The 22,406-nt window shown below is 33.3% G+C and overlaps 1 protein-coding gene across 1 annotated transcript; it reads right to left on the reverse strand.

Moving 5' to 3' along the window:
• Positions 1–1,031: 1,031 nt before the first annotated feature.
• On the reverse strand, positions 1,032–18,408 carry LOC145801933 (RNA-dependent RNA polymerase 1-like). The gene is made up of 3 exons (XM_082893855.1): positions 18,265–18,408; positions 7,645–8,182; positions 1,032–1,304 (listed from the first exon to the last, which is right to left on the reverse strand). Exons 2-3 carry the CDS (start codon positions 8,161–8,163, stop codon positions 1,203–1,205), a joined length of 621 nt encoding a protein of 206 aa, XP_082749981.1. The 5' UTR covers positions 8,164–8,182; positions 18,265–18,408; the 3' UTR covers positions 1,032–1,202.
• Between the last annotated feature and the right edge of the window lie 3,998 nt (positions 18,409–22,406).

Genomic DNA, 22,406 nt, shown 5'->3' on the forward strand with positions numbered 1-22,406 from the left:
GGAACTCTCCCTCCATTCTCGATGTGGGACACCGGGACCTTACAATCCTCCCCCCTTAGGGCTACATGTCCCCATGCAGTAGCTTGTCAGCTCACAAGCTTGCTCACATGCACCGAGAGACACCAGTGGCCCACACTTGGTGCTTCAGAGAGTCGGCTCTGATACCATTTGTAACGCCCCAACCCTTCACACGTCATCAATATTGTTCACTTTGGGCCACGCCCGCATGGATTTGTTCTTCCTAGTGGGTCACTCATCCCAGAACTACTCCATCCTAAGCACGCTTAATTGGGGAGTTCTGCTAGCGATCTCACCACCCGGGAAAAGGCCTCGATGCTATATAAAGGTTCAGGTTTTTACTTTTTATAACCCAGGAACTCTCCCTCCATTCCCGATGTGGGACGCTTAATTGGGGAGTTCTGCTAGCGATCTCACCACCCGGGAAAAGGCCTCGATGCTATATAAAGGTTCAGGTTTTTACTTTTTATAACCCAGGAACTCTCCCTCCATTCCCGATGTGGGACACCAGAACTTTACAGTTACAATGGTAGAGAACGGCTAAGAGTAGAGAAGGCTTGGAAGACTGGCATCGATGTTGGGCGTCAGAGTGCAAAGAAAGGAGAATAGGAAAATGTTAGAGGGATTATTTTGGTCTAGTTAAGACTATGATACCATGTGCTTGTAATTTTTATTTTACTTTCATCTCTATTGTTATTTTGGGAAATAACCCACTGATTTGCAAAATGTTTTTGTCCCTTTCATTTTTTTGCAATTTTCTGTTATTTTTAGAATCTTTCTATGCTTTTGGCAAAATTTTGGCATTTTAAGATTTTGTGTTTATTAATCTGGGCAAAAATCCTCTCTACCTAAATATTTGTTGTCACGACCCAAACTCGCTCCTATAGGTTTAGAGTTGTAACCAGCCATTAATCCATGATTACCAAATGCCTTCCTATACAAATCAAATAATCGGGGCTAGTGGAAGCTAATAAATAAGAAAATAAACATCCAACAAGCTGTGAAGACTAAAATGGAACAAAATGAACTTTTATATATATATATACACATGTACAAAATCCATAGCAAACTTGTATCTCAAACATAACAAAACTGAATCCATTATACAGATGCACCAGAGTTAAGAAAACTTTTATATCCTTAGAAAATTCTCAAAAGAGTGATCTCTAGGCCACCAAAAAGCCTTAACACTTGACTGATGGGAACCTCGTAGTGAGGCACAAAAGTTGGCTTGACAAAACGGAGACTAGGTTGACGCCACTACGCCCCATCTTGCACAGGATCACCTACATACATATATAAAAGAATGAGTTAGAACCCAGTGAATAACAACAGTGTAAAGAGGTTATGAATGATGTCCTTATATCCAAAACATTCAATTTTTGCAGTAATCAGAAAATTAGAATCTTATGCTTAACAGATTCATATCTCATACAGAAAGCATAGTCGTCATATGTAGTACATCCCATAGCAGAACAGTACAGACGGTCATGAAGACCGGACAGTCATATATGATGGCCATCAATATAGTAAACAGAAGTTTCAAACATTGGAACTGACAGAGATCTCTGTAACAATAACAGTAAACAGATGCTACGGATGCCACGAATACAGTTCAAGAAAAACAGGACAGTCATTCAGTTAAGCAGGAGAATCATTTCAGAAATAGGGTATAGTATAAATCGGAAAATACTCATAATTGAACATATCTTTACAACAGTGCTACTCGCAATTGGCTCTACAAAACACGTGGATCGGAGCATTTGACCTACACAGACACATATAAGCATAACACGTTCAATTCACAGTCCAATCAGCTAGTTGTTATCATTACTTGTTAGTTCAGTTAGCTTGAATTGTTCTTTATTCTCTATTATGCCCTTAAAATGCATATGAACGTCAAATACATATGAAAATCATGCTAACAGAAGCTCGGAAAATAGAAAAATGAAGTAGAAAAACAAAACCGAGCCAGTCCGCACGTGCGGAACTCCTACGGCGCACGTGCAATTATTTTAGAATGCATAGCTCCCCTGCTCTGTTTTCCGTGCGTGCGGCCCTCCCCGCCGCACGTGCAGTTCTAGGTTTTTTAGAACCAAAAATCTGCTATGTTTTTGAACTCCAACCTTTCCAAAAACTCACTCCATTTTTTCACAAATCAAGGTTCAAAACTTACTAAAACATGTTGAATGGGCCATTTCTAACTTCAAACCAAAATCACAACTTTAAAACAAAACTTAATTGCCCATTCACAAGAACAAAACTTAAAGTTAAAAAGAAAAACAAGAATTATGCATATGGGAGTTCTATGCTTCTAAAAATCCATAAGAAACTCAAAACTTATGCAAGAACAAGTGATTGATCATGAATAATGCCATGTATGCCAAGAGCTTTAACTATTTCTTTAATTTCCCCCTTAAGGTTCTCTACATGAACTCACACCACCTAATCCCTAATTTTTTTTCCAGTTACATTCTATGAGTTAAAGGATAAACAACTTAGATTCAAGACATTGGAAAAGAATTCTTACCTTAAAGGGTTAGTTTGGTGAAGATTTGCCCAAATCCCTCTCTTCTCCTCCTCCTCCTCCTCCTCCTCTTCTTCTTCGTCTTCTTCTTCTTCTTCTTCTCTCATCTTTCTCTTTTGAGTCTCTCTCTCTCTCTCTCTCTCTCTCTCTCTCTCTCTCTCACACACACACACACACACACACACACACACACAGATATTTTGTTTTTGACCCAACACATCCACAAGTCTAACATATTTTATTATTGAGTTCTCAATAATCAAATATCTATCACCAATTAACATTAGGCTTAAATTACATTAATTCAAATTAAGGCTCACTAGAATCTAATTAACAAACTTAGTTGTGCTAAGGCAAATTTAGACTTCAATTACTTAGTTCCAAGTATTTAATTTAACCCTATGGTTCAGCGATTCAGACAGGTCTATTTCACATCCTAACATATCTGTCAATCAACACATCATTCAAATAGCACATAGCACAGAGTTAACACACATGGATAAGCACATGTCACATATAAACACATGATTAAGATAAACCATAGAATCAACAGTAAATTTAAGAAGGCTGGTGTTACATTTGTTTTCTTATCTTAAAATATATATGATTTTTTGTGTGTGGATATTTCTCAAGATTCTCTCGTGATTTAATAGTTGTAAATGGTCATTCTACAATACATATCAATGTGTACCATGTGTAAATTATAACATTGTCATGCTAATATTGCAAATATCATAATTAAATCATTTTCAGTCATAACTAAAAAAAATTAAATAGGTAAACACCACTTAAGACATAATCAAAATAATAACGACAATAGATTAAGGCTAAGAGTTGTAACCATATAGTACTTAATGCACAACCAAATACCTATTCGACAATGGCCAAAATAAAAATCACAATATGTTATAATTAACACTACAATAAGTCATAATTCATACAATAATAAGTCATAATCAAATAACACAACATCATAGCCAAAGGCACAATAAATCATAATCAAAGACTACAAACGTTGTAATTGAGCATATGATATACATGTCAGAAAAAAGAGTGTACTATAAAATTTTGTATTTATAAATGTTTTGAAATAGAGAAGAATATTTTTTATGGAAAAATTATAAAGCAGTTATATTAAAAAATGAATTAACATCATATAGAACATTAAAAACAAAACAACAAAGGACCAAATAAGAAAACCTATTGAAACTACAATAACAAACTATAAAATTCACCAAAAAACTAGTAGCGGCGTAGAAAAACCACTAATCTATTCATAGATGTGATTTGAAAAATAAGATCCACATCTAAAAATCCTTAGCCCCGCCATCCCTGCCGTTGCTACTTAACTCCGCCGATGTCAATCACCATCGAAAACCAATGTTAAAGAAGAAGAACACCCACAACAGTAGATGAACACCCATAACAATATATGATTCTTGACAATTAATAGTGTTTCCTTCATGGAATCAACAATTTTTGAGTGTCATAAGAGTAGATGTAATGTGATATTTGTTTTTTTAAGGGAGAATTTCTTTTCAGAGTAACTGAAAAAAATTATTTACTTATTAATGATAAATCCTACAACATTAAAAATTAATTTTATAAAATTTTTCATTTATTTAAAATTATTTTTAAAAATTTTCACTGATATGTTATTTTTTATTTTTCAATTGGTTTAGACTTTGAAATTCAGACAATCTGAGAGACTAACCATTTAGGTGTTTAGGTTTTGTGTTGTTTTATTTTAGTTTTATTTTATTACTTTTTGTTATTTTCCTTTCTTCTTTTTTTTTTAGTAAAAAAAATTAAAAACTTAATTCTTTCGTGTTTTATTCGATTAGACCGATTGGAAAGATTAAAAAAAAGTTCAAAAAAGATGAAAAAGAATTAGTTTTTTTTTCTTATTTATTTATTTATTTATTGACTTTGTAGATTTGTTTACTAGGGCGAGAAAGCCGCCCAACCCAAACATTCTGCACATATTTGGCCAATTTTGCATAATTGTTAGGGTCGGATACGAGTTATGATTTTCCTGTTTTGCAGGTTTTATCCGCACCCGTACTCACCTGCTCGCATCTATATACATTGTTTAGCTTATACCTTTTCTACAAAGTAAATGTGAGTTAATTGACTGATCTTGACTTGTACTTATAGTCTATTTCATTCTAGAAGTAAATTGGATAGATAGGTTGTAATTTATTTGGGATAAATCATTTGGAAGATAATGATTTCATGATAAGAAATATGCGATTTACGGCCCAAAATAATATTTAAAAAATGGAGGAAAAAGGCCCAAAAAGAAAATTTAAAAAATGAAAAGCAAAAAAAAAACAAGCCAAAAAATAACATTTAAAGGTAAAATCCAATCCGCAAACCGCTCACAACCGCCCGCACATCCGCGAACCCTATATGCACAAACCACAATCCGCATTGCGAGTGGTTGCGGGTTCAATTTTTCTTAAACCACAGATATGCTGGCGGGTCCAAATCACAAATTGAACCATCAAAAACCGATCTGCGAGCACCCCTATGTTTACTATACAAGATGGACAAAAAAAGAAAAACAATGACACAATTTAAAAATAAAATTTTTTTTTTTTAAAGAATATAATTTTTTTTAACTTTATGCCAAGAATAATATTAGGAATTATGAAAAAAATATCATGAAATGCATCATGAAGATTTTTCATAATTTGATTAGTGTGTGGTATTTTATTGTATATGTAATCCGAAGGTAGAGAATCTTTCATGATCATCTTTATAATATTTTTTTCATAATCCCTAACATTACTCTTATGCCAAACACCAAAACGTGCAACGTAATATCCAATAATTTTCCAACACGAGATGTCAAAAGAGTACAACATAATATCTCAGCAAAACATGTATGGCCCATAAAGTGATAAATTATATGTTGATCACAATTTTGCCCATCAATTTGAACTCATAACCTTTAATTTTTAATTTTTTAAATTTTTTAATCAAAATCATTCCCTTGGGTCCTTTTTAGAGGGGTAATTCTATTTCCACGTATTAAACCCTCTCAGTCCTCATCTATTTTCAAGACACAAATTTAATGATATTCAAATTTCAAGTTTTACTTAGTACACATCATTCCTTATCAAAAGAGTGTTGCTATTAACACCCTGTCAATTATTTTGGATCCTTCATTTCTTTACACCCCCATTTAGAAATCATAAAACCCTTAAAATTTCATTTCTCCCTCAAAATAATACCAAAATTATTCTTGTAAAAACATTCCACCTATTCAAATGCACACATCCATACCCCAAAAAGCCTCTCTCCCAAAACTCTAACAAAACCTACAATGGTGGAACCTCTGAAAACTAGTGAAAAAAATTTGTGGTGATAAAGAGAGAAAAGGAGATCGAGACAGAGAAGAAGATCGAAAGACACAATCAAGATCTTGAACCCAACGTCAATGTAAGTATCTCAACCTCCTTCCTTTTTGATTAGCCGTGTCCGAGAGAGAAGAGGCGAATCCGACACAGATCTCACACCCACACCCGCACCCGCACCCGCACCCGTGTCGTGTCGTGTCATGTCCTGTCGACACAGGTATCTGATAGGAGCTTGCATTGGTATGAGTTGCGAGATCTACATTATAGGGTTAATTCTGATGCCTGGATTCTGTTGGGTGACTTTAATGCTGTGAGAAGATCTAATAAAAGATTTGCTTCTCAAGGGTATGATAGGACGGCTGCTTCTGAGTTTAATGCATGTCTGGTGGACATTGAAGTTGATGGTCTAACTGCCAAAAGATTCTGGTTTACGTGGTCTAATAAGAGTGGTGGTATGGGGGATAAAAAGAGTAGAATTGATAGGGCCTTGGTGAACTATGTTTGGCAAGATTACTTTCCAGAATCTGAAGCTGTTTCTGATCATTGTTCTGTTATTGTCACCATTTGGCCTAATTGTGTGAGGAAGAGACCTTTCAAATTCTTTAATTTTTGGATGGCTAACTCTAAGTTTGATGATATTCTTAGTCATGCTTGGAGTCAGCTTTGGGATGTTCATCCTATGTTAAGGTTGAGTCTGAAGCTGAGAAGCCTAATTTATATACATTTAAATATATAATTTAGTTATATGAATTATTAGAAAGATATGACTTTTGGATTTAAATCAAGAGGTGTAATCATTGGATTTAAATCAAAAGACCTGACTCTTGGATCCAAAGGGTGTTACTTTTTAATCTAATGGACACGACTTTTGATCTAAGGGGACACAAACCCATGCCTATATGAAGGGCAGAATGGGTTGGAAAATACGAAATCCATAGAATTTTCATGGATTTTCTCTCTAAGAATTCATATTGCTATTTTCCTCTTCTACTTGGTGGATTAGAAAAATCCAAAGGTATTCGGAATCTGATTTCGTTTGTGTATAACGTAGTCAGATATCAATTTTTAAACTGGGCTTCATTGTATCCTGGAGGGAGATTTGCGGGTAATCCAGTGCAGACCATATTCGATAGAATTGGTGGGGGCGAATATCGTCTTAAAAGAAAGTGATACTATAACGCACATTAAAGCAATCCTAATTATTTTATGTTTTATCTCCTTCCATCACATTTACCAATTTTGCACCAACATTTCATTCACAAAAGTCCTCCCTTCCAAGATCATCTAAATACCCCTAAGCACCTCAAACATTTTATCAAATCGAGTTCAGCTTCGCTAGATTCCACAAAATATGGTAGTTCCATCAGGTATGTCTATTATGACACCCTGAAACAATGAATCAAACAGCCTATGTCATCAAAAATTTATAAATTCAACACTAATCACTTGATGAAGACTGTAAAATTTGAATCTCTAGTCATTCCAAAATTGCTGAGACATACTAAATTGTGATGCTGTTTTTCTTTATGATAAGTTGTGATGTTGCTTGCAGATAGCAAAATCAAAAATAATTTCACATAATCAAAATCCAAATAACCACCCAATCTAGACACACAAGTAATTTGATCCATGGGCGTGAAAGTGTTCAAAAGGACGTCAGTTTATTGAGAAGCAAGAGTACGGAGAAAAGCAAATAATGGAATGCTAATGGTAAAACATCCAAGTGGAACAAACCTGAATAAGAAGAAATTTTTCGGATTTATCAGGTGGACAACGAAGCTCAATCTGCCAGATGTTCTCATAAAGTAGCTCAAGCTTGTACTCGACAGAAAGGTAGGACAGGAAGAAACGCAGTTTTCTTTGGCGAAACCAAAATTCCACAGGGACATTTTCACTTTTCCAGAGCACTGAAAACATGTCCTCTGAGGTCTGACATCCAAAATACAAAGTTTCAGCCTCCATGTCATGCACGTACACCTTTGGCTCTCGTTCAATATCAAATTCCTTTGGGTAAGCCTTCAAATAAGAAGTTTCATAATATATTTTCCTTTCATCTGCCAAAGAGATAATAAGATCAGCATTTTCAACAGTTGTGAATTGAACTCTGGCATATACTCTTGACTCTTTTTTTCTGGGCTCCTTAACCTGTACAAGATATACAGTTCCCGTTCCTGCGTATTGCTCTACCAATTCCTTAACAGTTTCCTCAGACACAAGGCAAGGAAACCCAGCCAAGTCAATTTTCTTACCCATCAAATCCAAGTGACTTTACCTGCAGTCTCATTATGACAATACTTAATCAGGAATGGCAAATAAGAAAAGAACAGTAAGGAAACGAAATGAAAAGATAAGACTTCCTACTATAATACATAAAATGTGAGGATCGAAAGCACAATTACAATTGGAAGTAAAACAAAAACAAAAACAAATAATTGGCTGATTGTGAAATATACCACCTGATGCTTGAAAGCATTTGAGTAGTAAAAGGCTATAACTTGAAAGTACGGTACGACACACACTGTAATATGAAAATAATAATAATTATTATTATTATTATTATCATATGCAAAAAAAATTGGCTATAGTTTCAGGTCATCTTACTCCTTAGATGCTTTAAGGGTTCCTATGCAGTCTCCATAATTAATAAAATATGTTAATCAACAAGAAGAATATAAACTTCATTTCTACAGTATCTTTTTCATCTTCTCCTTTTTTGCCTCTTTTCTACAATCAAACCCCAAAAGCCACCAACTAAAATGATTGTACAAAGTAAGAGGCAATAACTTCATGTTCCTCAAGACATACAATGCCAAGAGATATCAGATGTATCATCACCAAGAACTACTGATGGCTAAGGAAAAGGAATTGGAAAAAGAATTAATTAGAGATTTAGTAATTTATTTTAGTATCCATTTATTTCAGGAGTTATTAGGTTTATTTTATGATTTAAGATTTAATTATTATTACTTTTATTTATTTATTTATTTATTTATTTATTTATTTTTGGGTAACTTCAATTAAGGCTTCATAGGATTCCTATAAATAGGCCTATATGTAATAGGTTTTGGAGAGTTTAACATAAGTATTTAAGAAAGGATATTACATTGGTATTATTTTCCTCCCTTTCCTTTTTCTCTTCTTCTCTTCATCTCTAAAATGATCTCCCCCTTCCATTTGCTTCTCTTCTTGCTTCATCTTTGTTCCCCTTCTCTTCTTTCATGCCAGTGTTATATGGACTCTTCAAATTACCCCAAACAAAGTACCCGTGTCTACCAAATATGACAACGGTAATGGTGTGAGATATATGGCTGACACACGCATACCCATTTTAGACACTTGAATCCTCTGAATTTTTATTATGTATGAAGAAAACGAAAGTTACATTTCCTAGTTAAGAAACATTTATAGTCTCACATGGATGCGAAATATAAGTACCATATTTTCCTTAAATTCTATTTAATTTTGAACACATTTTTTATATAATTTACAATATCACATCTACTAATATTATACAATATGCAATATATATATATATATATAAGTTCCCATGATGTGCCCACCACCTTTGAAAAAAGTATATTAAATTTTAAGTTTACGAATGTATGATGCTTGGACATGCACCCACACCTAATACTCCTACCTAAGTCCATGTAACATAGACTAGGACTAGCATAGGTTGGCAATTTTGTGACTTTGTATGTGCGATCTAAGACAGAAACCTAAACCATTGTTGTGGGGAGCACATTGGAAAGCCTAGAAGCCTTGGAGACTTTGGAGATTGGTAACATTCATGCTTATTAAGCCTTTGTGATGCATTTAATTCCATTACTCTGTTATTTAAAATCCTTTGGTTGGTGTATTTTGGTGTTAGTTGAGTGAAAAATCCGATCTATACTTTGATTAGGACGTCTAATTGTGTATAGATCTGTCAGAAATATGCCTTAGGACCTTGAAATCTTGTTTTGGGTGTCGACACTTGCCTTCCTTCCTTCCCTCCCTCTACTTGCTATTTTCGAGTGTCGACACTCTCTTCCTGGTGTCGACACCGTCTAGACGGGAGAGACCCAGGTGCACATTACTTGGAAGTGTCGACACTTGGGCATCTTGGGGTCGACACTGTCTAGCATGGAGTGATTTAGTGCACACTGCTTCCTGGTGTCAACACCTGGGCTTCCTGGTGTCGGCGTCGCGCCTCGCCTGTGTTGAACTTGTTCCTTCACACCTATGCACGTGGGTGTCGACACCTCTCTTTGAGATGTCAACACTTGACAAAAACACTAAGACATTTCAACCATGTTTTGCGCCCAACTTTTGGGATTTTTTACTTCATATTTTATGTAATCTTGGGCCCTATAACCCATTTTGTCCCTTCACTATAAATAGAGGTACTCTCTCTTCTTTTTCCTCAATTTTTTCATTCTCTCTCTGTTAGAATAGTCATACGTTATTTTTTATGTTAAGTTGAAGGTGTACTATGGTCATATTGTATTTTCTGTCTTTTCTTTCATATATATACAAGCTGTTCGTGGAGGGTTTAATTAATAACCCAAAACCCTATTTTCTCCTCTTCTTCTTATCTATAATAGCCCTGTTTGGTACAGCTGTGGGAAAGTGCTTATAGCTTATGCCTAAACAGCTTATAGCTTATAACTTTCAGTTTAAGTTGATTTCCAGCTTATTCTTAAAGCATCTCCTGCCCCACTCAAAGAATAAGCTGATTTCTGACTTCCACAAAGCTATAAGCTAAACCAAACACATCAAAATAGCTTAAATTAAGCTGAAAGCTGAAATAAGCTGTAAATAATTTTTGCCAAACAGGCACAATCTAACCCTAGTTTCACATGTTTTACACTCTAACTTGGTACCAAATCTACCGATTCTCCTCTAGAAAGTGTTCAGCAAATTCTGGAGATCATCGTGAGGTGGTAGAGACGTGCTGACATTGGGGCTGTTTGTTTCAGCTTTTCAAAGCTAACTTATAGCTTTTAGCTTTGAAAAAGTTATTTTAGACTGTTTGGTTAAACTTATTTTAAACAGTTTCTGATTCTAATAGTTTATATTAACTCAAAAAAGCTGATTCTGAGAAGTTGTTCACCCCTTACTTCTGATTATCAGCTTCTACTATGGACATGTTAATTAATGGTTATACTCTTATATTTTATTTTTTATTTTTTTTTAAAAAAAAATTAAAAGACCCAAATGGACTGTAGATTATTATTATTATTATTTATGAGAAATGTAGACAATTAGTAAATAATAAATAATAAAAATTAATTAAAAAAACTATTTCACAGCTTATTTAACAAACACTATTCAGCAACTTAAATCTATAATTCAACAATTATACCAAACAGATTAACTTCTGATTAAAGTCATAATCTATAATTTGTTAAGGTATAATCTATAAGTTGTTTAAACAGCGGGGCCATTATCATCAGTACGATGACATCAGCGTGACATCAAACCTATATGGACAAGTTGGCCTCCTCAGGTTCGTTTTTCCCTTCTGATAATAATCATAATTTTTTGTGGAATTTTTTTACAACAATTGATGTGAGTTTCTGATTTTTGAATGATTTTCGAGTTTTTTGGTCTCATTTTTTTTATCTGTGATTTGGAGTGTTATTCAAGGATTTTACTGGTTGGAACACAAACCCTGGGTGTCGAATTTGATAGAAGATGCATCCTTGAGGTTGTTTTGTTTGATTTGTTGGCGCTGGGTTGGAGTTTGTGTTTGGCTCCTCACGGTGCTCGAAAATTTTATCTCCTGACTGATCGAGTCCTTATTTTTTTTTTATTTCCTTGCTGCTGTGTTGGTGTTCTCCCAATTGTTGGGTGTGTGTTGGGTCATTCTTTGTTGAGATTGGGTTTCTTCGTTGCTTGTGATATTGCCCTGTATTTATTTTTTGCTTTTTGATATTTGTGTGCCTGATTATCATGGCTGAGACAAAGCCTCCAGTGGTTAAAGATAATGAGATGCCTAAATCTATTACAGCCAAGAAATTAAATGGTTGAACTATTTGGCTTGGGCTCACATAGTGAAGGTTTTCTCGCGTGGCAAGAAGAAATCATCTCCCTTTCAAACCAAATGGTAAATAGTATGATGATTGGTCTAGTTATGATTTCGGTTTTATATGGTGGCTTTGGCATAGTTTGGAACCTCGGGTTGCTACTACCATTGAATTTTGCGAAACGTCTAAACAGATTTGGAACTCTCTTGCCGAGTCATTTTCCATCAGAGTAACGTTTCTCGAGTTTATAAGTACGAACAGATCTTTGCTACTCGGTAGAGTGGTCATTTCCTTTCAGACTATTACAATGGCCTTAAGAATTTGTGGGATCAATTATTGCAACATCATCCCTTTACTACGGATTTAGCTTAACAGAAGAAATATTGGGAAGAGTTTATGATGACATCCTTATTCACAGGCCTAGATTCTAACTTGCAAAGTTACAGGGATCAGATTCTTGCTAGTGAGACGTTACCTTCTACTGCTAATGATTCTTGCTTGTTGTGTTCATCCTTGGAACAGAGTCATGTCATATCTGGCTCCTCTTCTCCATCTGTATCCTCATCTACATTGATCTCTAATAGTGGTGATCGTGGTCATCTCCGTGGTGCTTTTCATGGCAACTCAAGTCATCGTGGCTCTTATACTAGTTCTCGTGGCTATAATTCCCGTGGTAGTTCTTCTCATGGCTCCCACGGTGGTGGTGGTTCTCGTGGCGGATATTCTCGTGGTGGTGGTTCCGTTCCATGTGGTGATCGCAAGTGTACTCATTGTGGTTCCTCCGGTCAAAACATGTCCAGACATTATTCTAACTTCTCCAGACATTATTCTAGTTTGTGAAATCAAAACCCTTTGTTCTGAAAGATGTAAGCCATTAGAGCATCCTTAATTGTATCTCTCTCTAGCTCTTTGAACCACTGGTGTAATTGTTTGTATTTTGGATAGATGTTAATGCCTTGTGAACATGTAATTTCTTAAGAAGTTCAAGGAGAAGCTTCACGGGAGTTTACAAGATTCACAAGAGAAGTCAAGGAGAAGCTTCACCAACATAAAGACAACTTTTGACAAGGCAGAAACCAAGAATATCTTAAGAAAAGGGCTTAATATTACTCGACAGAGATTCTGTCAAGTCAGTTGGCCAACCAAACCACATAGGTTGGTCGACTAAAGCAGGATCTAGAGAAGAGTTTTATGTACGCATAGGTTGGTCTAACAAAACATTAGTCATGGACTCATGGTCAACCAAATTGGATGTCCTAAAACCATGCCCAAATGGCTTGGCCGACCAAGTGGGAAATTTTGGCAGGCCAATTGGAGGTTGTTTTAAGAACAACTAGTCGTTTATAGTCTAAGAAACACGAATACGGATACGGATGCAAACACACGATATGGTGATTTTAAAAAAATGGAGACACGAACATGGTTAGCACACGACAATAAAATATGTTTTCATATAAGTTTATATGCTATCTAGATTAATATTACATTTTTAAACAATCAATATTAATAAAAACTAACTCTAATTCTATATTTTTTTAATAATAAAAAAAAGAAGTACTTTAAATTAACACTTATAGTTTATATATATATTTTTTGGATGATCTATTAAGTATTTAAATCTAAAATAATAATAATAACATTCCAATGTTCAACATTCATCAAAAAAACACTAAAGAAAATGAGAAAAAATACAGCTTGGTATGTTCCTAGTGTGTCTCCAAAGTGTCTCCCGTGTATCCATTGAAAATAAATTACTCCGTTCATCCCAAAATATTGGTTCCTTTTGTGAAATTCAACTTTTTTTGACAGTACAATTATTACACTTCAAAAATATTAGCTTTCAAGAACTACCATTTGATTTAAAATTAAAGTAGTACAATTTTTTTGGGAAACATCAATTGTAATAATTATACTTTTTGTGTATATTCATGTTAATGAATTTAAAATAAAGGCAAAATAGAAAATTCATGTTATTTTAATCTAAAATTCATGTTATTTTAGTCTTTAATTTTTTAAAATGGACTAATATTTTGAGATGGATGGAGTAATTAAGCGTGTCCCTGTTGTGTCTTTGTGTCCGACACAGATACGGCACTTATTTTGGATTGTTGGTACTTCCTAATTTATAACCTTTGAAAATACTTGGGTATTTCCCATTTGGTATTTCTTGATGAGACAAAACTTTGTGGGTGTCCAACCACCTCCAACACATTCTAAATTAGATTTCTAATTATTTACCACCTTTGTTAAGCAAATGTGAGCATGAATAACCTTCAACGCAAGTTGTAAAGAACTCGCTCTTGGAGCTTTTGGTGTTCTAGCATTGTAAAAGGAATATTTATCGCGCTAGTGTGACTTTTAACACTCATCATTACACACCTAAACTTCGGTCTTAAACACATTCGTCTCCTAAATTTAAGTAATAGGAATTTGTGTTTTGATGTTATTGGCTTTCACTTTTCAGTGAGTCCAGAAAACCTACACTTGTGTAGTATGTGAAAGTAATCTAGTGAAAACCCTCATGTAAAGGTTTCAGGTGAACATAACGAAAACACATGTTTAGTAGAGAAATTCCGAGAAGATATGCCAAGAGTGGATGTAGGCACAACGGTGTGCCAAACCACTATAAATTTTATACTTATATGTGAATGAGATGAATGCAACACTCACATGTTAATTGAAAGGAACTTATATTTGATTGCGTATGTTGTGACTGTGTTAGCTTAGAATTTAACTCCATATTTGTTGAAGCTACACATTAATTTGAGTGTATGCTCTAAACTCAAATGATTAAAATTAATAAAATAAACAAATAATCTCATTGAGATGAGTTAGAAAATTAGCTAATTTTCAAGCTCAACTAAGTAAAGACAAAATCTTAGTGACTTAGAAAATATAATTTGTTAAAGACCAAACATAAGATTCATAGAGGTGAATAAGGAAAAAGGAGAGAGGATAAAGTGAGAAAATTTTGTTTAGTCCCATTCACCCCCCTCTAGGAGGACACTTTCAACAGATAAACCTCACATAACACATAAAAAGCAGAAAACAGGTTAAAAGAAATGCAATCAATTTGTCTACTGGCATGAGCAAAAAGTATTTAAGTGAGATGTGACTGCAACTTGATCTTCTGTTTTTTTTTTTTTTCCTTCTCATTTTAATTCACCAAAATCTGTCTCAAAATCAATAAGTTGAAGAACACAGACCATGTCATCAAAAAAAAAAAAAAAAAAAGGATAAAGGAAATCAAGAGGTTGCCATATGCAATTAAAGAAATGCATGTGGATCAGCTTTTTGAAAATTCATAACAGCAATGTTAGGTATCATGAAAAAACTTTCATGAAAATAATCATGAAATATTTATGACCTTTGGATTACACTAAAAATAAAACACCACACACTAATCAAAGTAATCCAAGGGTCATAAATTTTTCATGATCAGTTTCATGAAAGTTTTTTCATGATCCCTATCTTTTCTCAATTCAAAAACAAAAAATGGAAACAGAAAGTAGAAAACAAAATTGAGAGAACAACTATCGACACATCTAAAGTTCATTGATTTGATTTTTGAGACGAGAAGGGGCACTTGCCCCTCATGAGAATGTGAAAGAAAAAAAAATAAAATAAAATAATTGTCCTATACAAGCAAATATATTTTTGCACATATGAACAATGATGCTTATCCGTTTGGGAAGTGGGTTGGCTTTTTGGCTTTTTGGCTTTTTTGACTATATGAGCCTGGGCTCAAAAGCTTAGTTTGGGAAGGACTTTTGACTTTTTGGTTTTTTTGATTTTTTTGTGAGAGAAGAGTGTAATGATTATGGGGTTGAATGTGATGTTTTGTCTGTTGTAACTCATGAGCCTATTCTGTCTTTTATGGCTCATTGAGCCAAAAAAGTCCAATGAGCCCTTGCCAAACCAACCCTAAATATATATTCTAGGTGTTCTTGTTACTATTTTAAGTCTCTTTTAGGTAATACACTCCTACAATCCTTTTTTCTTTCTTTGTTAGGGAAAAAGAAAAAAAAAAAAAAGGAAAGAATAAAACAAACAAGCGATGTTATAGAAGAACAGAACAGATCAGATCTATTACCCCATATAAAAGTATTATTAGAATTTCTTAGGGTTCATGAGAGATCAAACACCTAAAGCTATCTAACGCACATACCAATAAATACAAATTTTGTAGGCTTCTGTTTTTGTTTTTGTTTTTGTTTTTGTTTTTTTGTAATTATTGATAAACATCGTGATCATTTGGTTACAATTATCATAATTTTTTTACTTGTAATCTATAATTGATGAGTAGTGCTAAAACTATGATTAACTTATTGTGACTTCTTATTTGGTGAATAATTGTTATAATGTTTTACATAATTTTTTTTAAGGTTAAAAAAAAAAAAAAAAAAAATCCATGTGTTAAAGTTATCTAGCATAATTGTTTTAAACAAATATCCCTTCCCCCCTCCCAAAACAATTTTTTGGCTGTGTACGTGTCACTAGGCACAATTAACTAATACAGGGATTTCAGTTTGCCCTTGAGTGGTTAAGAGCAAAATTAACAAGTTTAATTAGTGTCAATCCAGAGCAATGCTATCTTTCTAGCATTCTATCCGGTAGCGGCCTCAACCACTAGGCAACTTAAGAAAGAGAAACGCTAGAGACCCACGAATCAAATAAAAAACGGCATTTATTAATTACAATTTTTTTTTTTTCATAACTAACAATAAGAAGATAATAATAATTTTTGAATTAATATTAAGTACAAAAGTTTTAATAAATTATTACAAAAGTATTTCACATAAAATTTTATAATTAACTTTGAGTAAAATCGAAAAAAAAATATTGCGTGTAACTAGTGTATTATGGACAATGTTAAAACATTATATATTTAAGTCATAAAATAAATTATATAATGGTAAGATAAATTAAATTTTTACAAATTTTGAATAAAAATTTCATATAATAGTAATATGAAGTCATTATTGACATATGATATCATCAACCAATAGTAAAGCAACATATGAAGGGTGAACTCTAGATGCAAATAGAACTAACACTCTATTAATTTTTACATATATATAGTGAGATTAATTATATTTGCATATTAATAATGATAGATATTACCTTTATATTGAAATTTTTTCACAAAATTTGTATACATAAAAATATAATTTGTTGTAGTCACTTTATTTTCAATAAAACAATCACTATTTATATGTTATTTTAATTATTATTTTTGTTTAAAATTTTATTTATATATATATGTTAAAAAAAAAAAAAAAAAAAAAAAAAAAAACAGGGGAGGTCACCATGTGGCTCCACCACTGGGTCCTATCATGCTATATTATTATGAGATCAAATTGTGGAGCCTCTGTTTGGGAAGAGGCTTCTTGGGTTTTTTTTGTTAAAATAGTCACAAAAGACAAAATAGGCTATTTTAGCCACAACAAACAAAACGTCACATTCAATTTATAATCATTACACTCTTCTCTCACAAAAAAAGTCAAAAAAGCCAAAAAGTCAAAAAGTCATTCCCAAGTCAAGCTTTTTAGCCCAGGCTAAAATAGCTAAAAAAGTCAAAAAGTCAAAAAACCAACCCACTTCCCAAACGAAAGTGTCAAACATTTTCCTTTTAGTCTATTGATTATTAAATTAATTTGATTGTAGATAAAATAGTGTTTTAATCCCAAATGCCAGCTAAACATGACACTGCTTCTAATATTATAACTATTTTCAGAATTAAAAGTTTTGAAAAAAAGCTTCCAAATATAAGAGAATACTTCAATTAATGTACTAAATTATGTTAAAAAAATCATGTTATTTCCCCCAATGCATGCATTGCTTTTCATAAAAATAGACAATACATGTAAAAGTTGCTTCAAAAAAAAAAAAAAAATTTTAAAATTAAAATTAATAAAATTCTAGCTAACATGAACCATACCATTAAAAATATTAAATGGATTAAGCCATAATATCAATTGAAACAGACATGTTAACCAAACTAGAATATGAACACTTAATTAGGAATTTTGCATTTCAAAAAGTGAGAAAAACCAACAAATTTTAAAGGGCCTCAACCCAAGGCCATCTATGATTCTATCAATTGAAACTTTTGTTCTTTTCAGTTTCATGTTCTTTTGGGTTTTCTAATAAACTGAATAAATAGACTACTGGGAATCAGAATAAATACTCCACAATGGGTTTTACCCACAAAGAATGAATCTTGAAGAAGCAAAATCAGTAACTAAAAAACAGTTTACATACCAAGAATATTGACAGATAAAGAGACAATTTGATCAAAGTTAATACAAGTAGAGAGAGAGAGAGAGAGAGAGAGACTCACAAGAAGATGCAGAGCTCCTATTATCAGACAAGCAAAACCTGAAGGAGCTCGCAGAACGTACCAAATTTATAGGAGAGAAAGGCCCATGTAGTGTATATTATACTATTTGAGATGGAGAAAGAGACATTCTTCCACAACAGTGAGAAAAAGTTGTCTAGGAATTGACTATCAAAGTCTCCCAAAAAAAACAAAATTTGGAAAAAATGATTCCTCAGCGAGCAAGCAAATTGGGCCACTGTTGAATGTGCCAATTTTTTTTTTCTTTTCTTAAACAGTTGTGTGAGTTATTTAATACTCGTTGGACAACATTACTTTTTAACTTAAAAGTTAAAAAGTCATTAAAAAAATAAAAAAATTAATAATTTATACTAAAAAGTCAAAATTTTCTTTTTCTCTCTACTTTTTGTACATCTTTTCGTAAAAAACTAAAAAGTCATTACAAACATATTAATTTTTTTTACATTATATTTTAATCAAAAAGTCAAAAAATTATTAAAAAAGCTTATTCCCAAACAGGGCTGGCCCTAGGCATAGGTCCACCAGGCCATGGCGTAGGGCCCTTCAAAATAGACCCAAAAAATGGTCTCTCCTATTATAGTTTAGTGTAATATATTATGTATGCTTTTAAATCAAAAAAAATTAAAGAAGGCCAAATTAAAAGGCTCATTCAAAATTAAAAGGTCCATTCTCTCTCCTTATTTAATTTTTAACCTTAACTCTTAATTCAATTTTTCCAAAAATTTGAGAGAAACGACACAATAGTGCACTAACGAATTTCTCAAGAATTCAGAATAGCACAACACAGGTGGATTTTTTTTTCTATTCAATTAATTAAATATTTATCTTGTCTTTTGCTCAATTGTTATTATAATATTGGTATTTATACAATTAGCATCATCAAGAAGAATTATCTTTCGCTACTTATACTAAAAATTTATCATTGAATGAAAAAAAAAATATGTAAATGGTCTCAAATAATCTAGTGATATTTATTAGCTGATTATCGGCTTTGCGCTCCGGAAATTTCAGGGCCGGGCCTATTCCCAAACAAGGCCTTAACAAGAAAAAAAATTTCTTAAATTCTTTCTTAAACAATTCCCCCCCCCCCCCCAGCGAGCAAGAAAAAAATGATTCCTTAACAAAGTTTTTTTTCTTAAACCTGAAGTTTTTTCTTAAACAACTGTTGAGTGTACTCTGAGTTATTTATACAGTATATTCTTTTATTTTAAATTATTTTGTGCAATTTCTATTTACAGTATATCAAGTAAAAATATGAAAAATTTACCCATAAATCTCACATGAAAGAATATTGATCCATTTGGTCTTAAGAATTTTTTTATGAATCAATTAGTTTTTTTTTTTTTGTTTTAAAAAATTGTATTTATTTGATTTGGTACTATTTGAGTCTAAGTGAATGTCATTTTGTGATTTATTTTTTAAATTTTTTATTTGTTTTTGGGATGGAAATAGAAAGGTGAGGTGTGCAAGATTCTTTTGAAAGGATTAGTGGCTGAAGTGTTGATTGTCGAGCTTGAAAATCTACATTTCTGTTAATGTGGTTTTCTTGTGTTACATTGAAGTGTCATATTAGAATGCTATGTTTAAAAAAAGAAGTTTTTGTATATTACATTAATTGAAGTGTTACATTTGTCCCTCAATACATAACACACGTTTATGCTTAGTCTTTTATGTAATTCATACTAGAATGAGACTTTTAGATCCATTAAAAAAAAAAAAAAAAAGTTCATAAGATCACTATTTAGAATTTATTGATACTTAAATACTTTTTTTTTAAAAATAATTATTTAACAATTGAAGATTATTTCTACTTTCTAATTAGGGCAAACTTCACTTTACCTCCTATGGTTTGGGTCGCGTATGATTTAACCCCCTGACGTTTGGAAATCACCACATAACCTCATGTGGTTACTAGATTGAATTGCACGGTTAGCATTTCTATCTAACATAACAATCTGTGCATAACACGTGCCTAATATGTAAATGGGCATGGAAAGATGATTTTCCCTCTGAATTAAATGACAAAAATGCCCTCATCTTCATCATCAATATCCAGATCTGTAAACCTCTACCCAAGAGAAAAAAAAAAAATGTGAAAGGATTATTAGATCTATAAAAATCAGAAAAGAAAATACATAATCTTTTTAACTTAATTTTCATATAATTATATTTTACAGATACATATATCTATATTTATATAGATACTGTAATTTTTATACATATATATACACACACTACATATTTATATATACACACTACAACCATTGCCAGCTCCAGCCACAGCCTACACCGCCGACGCCACTCTCCGGTCAATCCCAGTCCGGCACCACTCTCCGATCAACCCCAGTCCAAAGCCACTGTTCAATCAACTCCACCGCAATCCCCACAATCGACCACCCCCGAGTAGCTTCGGACAATCCCAATCCAGAGCCATCACCGCAAGCCACCGTTGCGAACCCCCCTCCCTCTCTCTCTCTCTCTCTCTCTCTCTCTCTCTCTCTTTCTGTCTCTCGCCACCATCGTCAATCGTTGTTCATCCCAACTCAAATCACGACGGCAACGAAGGTAACTAGGGTTTGAGGCCACAGATCACAACGGTAGCTAGGGTTTTAGGTCACAGATCACGACGGCGGCTAGGGTTAAGATCTCAGATCGTGACGGCGATAGAGGTGGCTTGGGTTTGAGGTCACGGCTTGCAACGACGACGAATATGGTTTAATCTTCACTCTCTATCTCTCACATATATGTACATATAAAAATATAATATATATGTATATAGGTAGCTAGGGTTTGAGAAGAAGATAAAAATTTGGTGGAAGAAAGCACAAGCATAAAACAATCTAGCTTAGTATGAGCAATCTCAAGACTCTAATCCCAATGTCACCGCCGACTACACTTCCAACAATGTCGTTCACGCCTCCGACAGGAGTCGTGTGTGCAAGAGAGGTACTCCATAGATCCATCCGTGATCTTAAATTATAGTATCCGAATTCAAATCGATTTATCGATGTGTTTGTATCTGAATCGATCTCAATGTTCACAAATTTGTATGTAATATTTGTGTGTCGGTTTAATTGGATTGTTTGATTGATTAATTGATTAATTAATTGGTTTGTTTCAAATTACACCACTGCACATGCACGCACGCGCACACACACACACACACATATATATATATATATTGGCCGAAATAATCTTCACAATATATTGTGTAATGCTCACTAAATTCCAACCAAGAAAAAAAGTGAATAATTGGTTTGAACTTTAAACTTGAAGGCAAATTGAACATTAATTAAATTATTTTTTGATAGAAATTATGTTGTTTAAATTAATTTGTTAAATCAAAATCCTAATTTCATATATCGAAACCCTAAGTTCTCTCCCTTGCTCTTCTCAAATGCATAACTATTGAATGAGAAATGCTAAACAAAGGTTATGTATATAAGGGTGAAATAGTCTTTTTACTTCTGATGTTAACAGTGTTAACTGAACAATTTAATCCGATAACCACGGGGGTTATGTAGTGATTTTCAAACGTTAAGAGATAAATCACATGCGACCCAAAATATAAGGGGTAAAGTGAAATTTGTCTTTCTAATTATTATGCGTTAACTTACAATAAATTGTATCAGCCAAGCCAAGAAGATGCAGAGCTCCTATTATCAGACAAGCAAAACCTGAAGGAGCTCATAGAACGGACCAAATTTGTAGGAGAGAAAGACCCGTGTAGTGTATGTGCACATTCTGTATAGGCATTATACTATTTGAGATAGAGACATTCTTCCACAAGAGTGAGAAAAAGTCGACTAGGAATTGACTATCAAAGTGTCTCCCAAAAAAGAAAATTGTTTAAGAGCTCTAAAATAATGAGCTCTAATAGCTCTAAAAATACTGTAGCTCCAATTGATGTGATGTTTTACTCTTTATTTTTATTTTTCAGCACTGCCAGCTCATTAGAGCTGGCTTAGTGATCCCTTTTTAGTGGTATATAGCACCACTGCCCAAAAAAAACAAAATTTGGAAAATAAAATGATTCCTTAGCGAGCACGCAAATTGGCCCACTGTTGAATGCGCCAAATATATATATATATATATTTTTAACTGCTGAGTGTACTCAGAGTTAT

This window comes from Camellia sinensis, chromosome 11 (genome assembly GCF_055761805.1).
Source record: "Camellia sinensis isolate YWXY chromosome 11, ASM5576180v1, whole genome shotgun sequence".
NCBI lineage: Eukaryota > Viridiplantae > Streptophyta > Magnoliopsida > Ericales > Theaceae > Camellia > Camellia sinensis.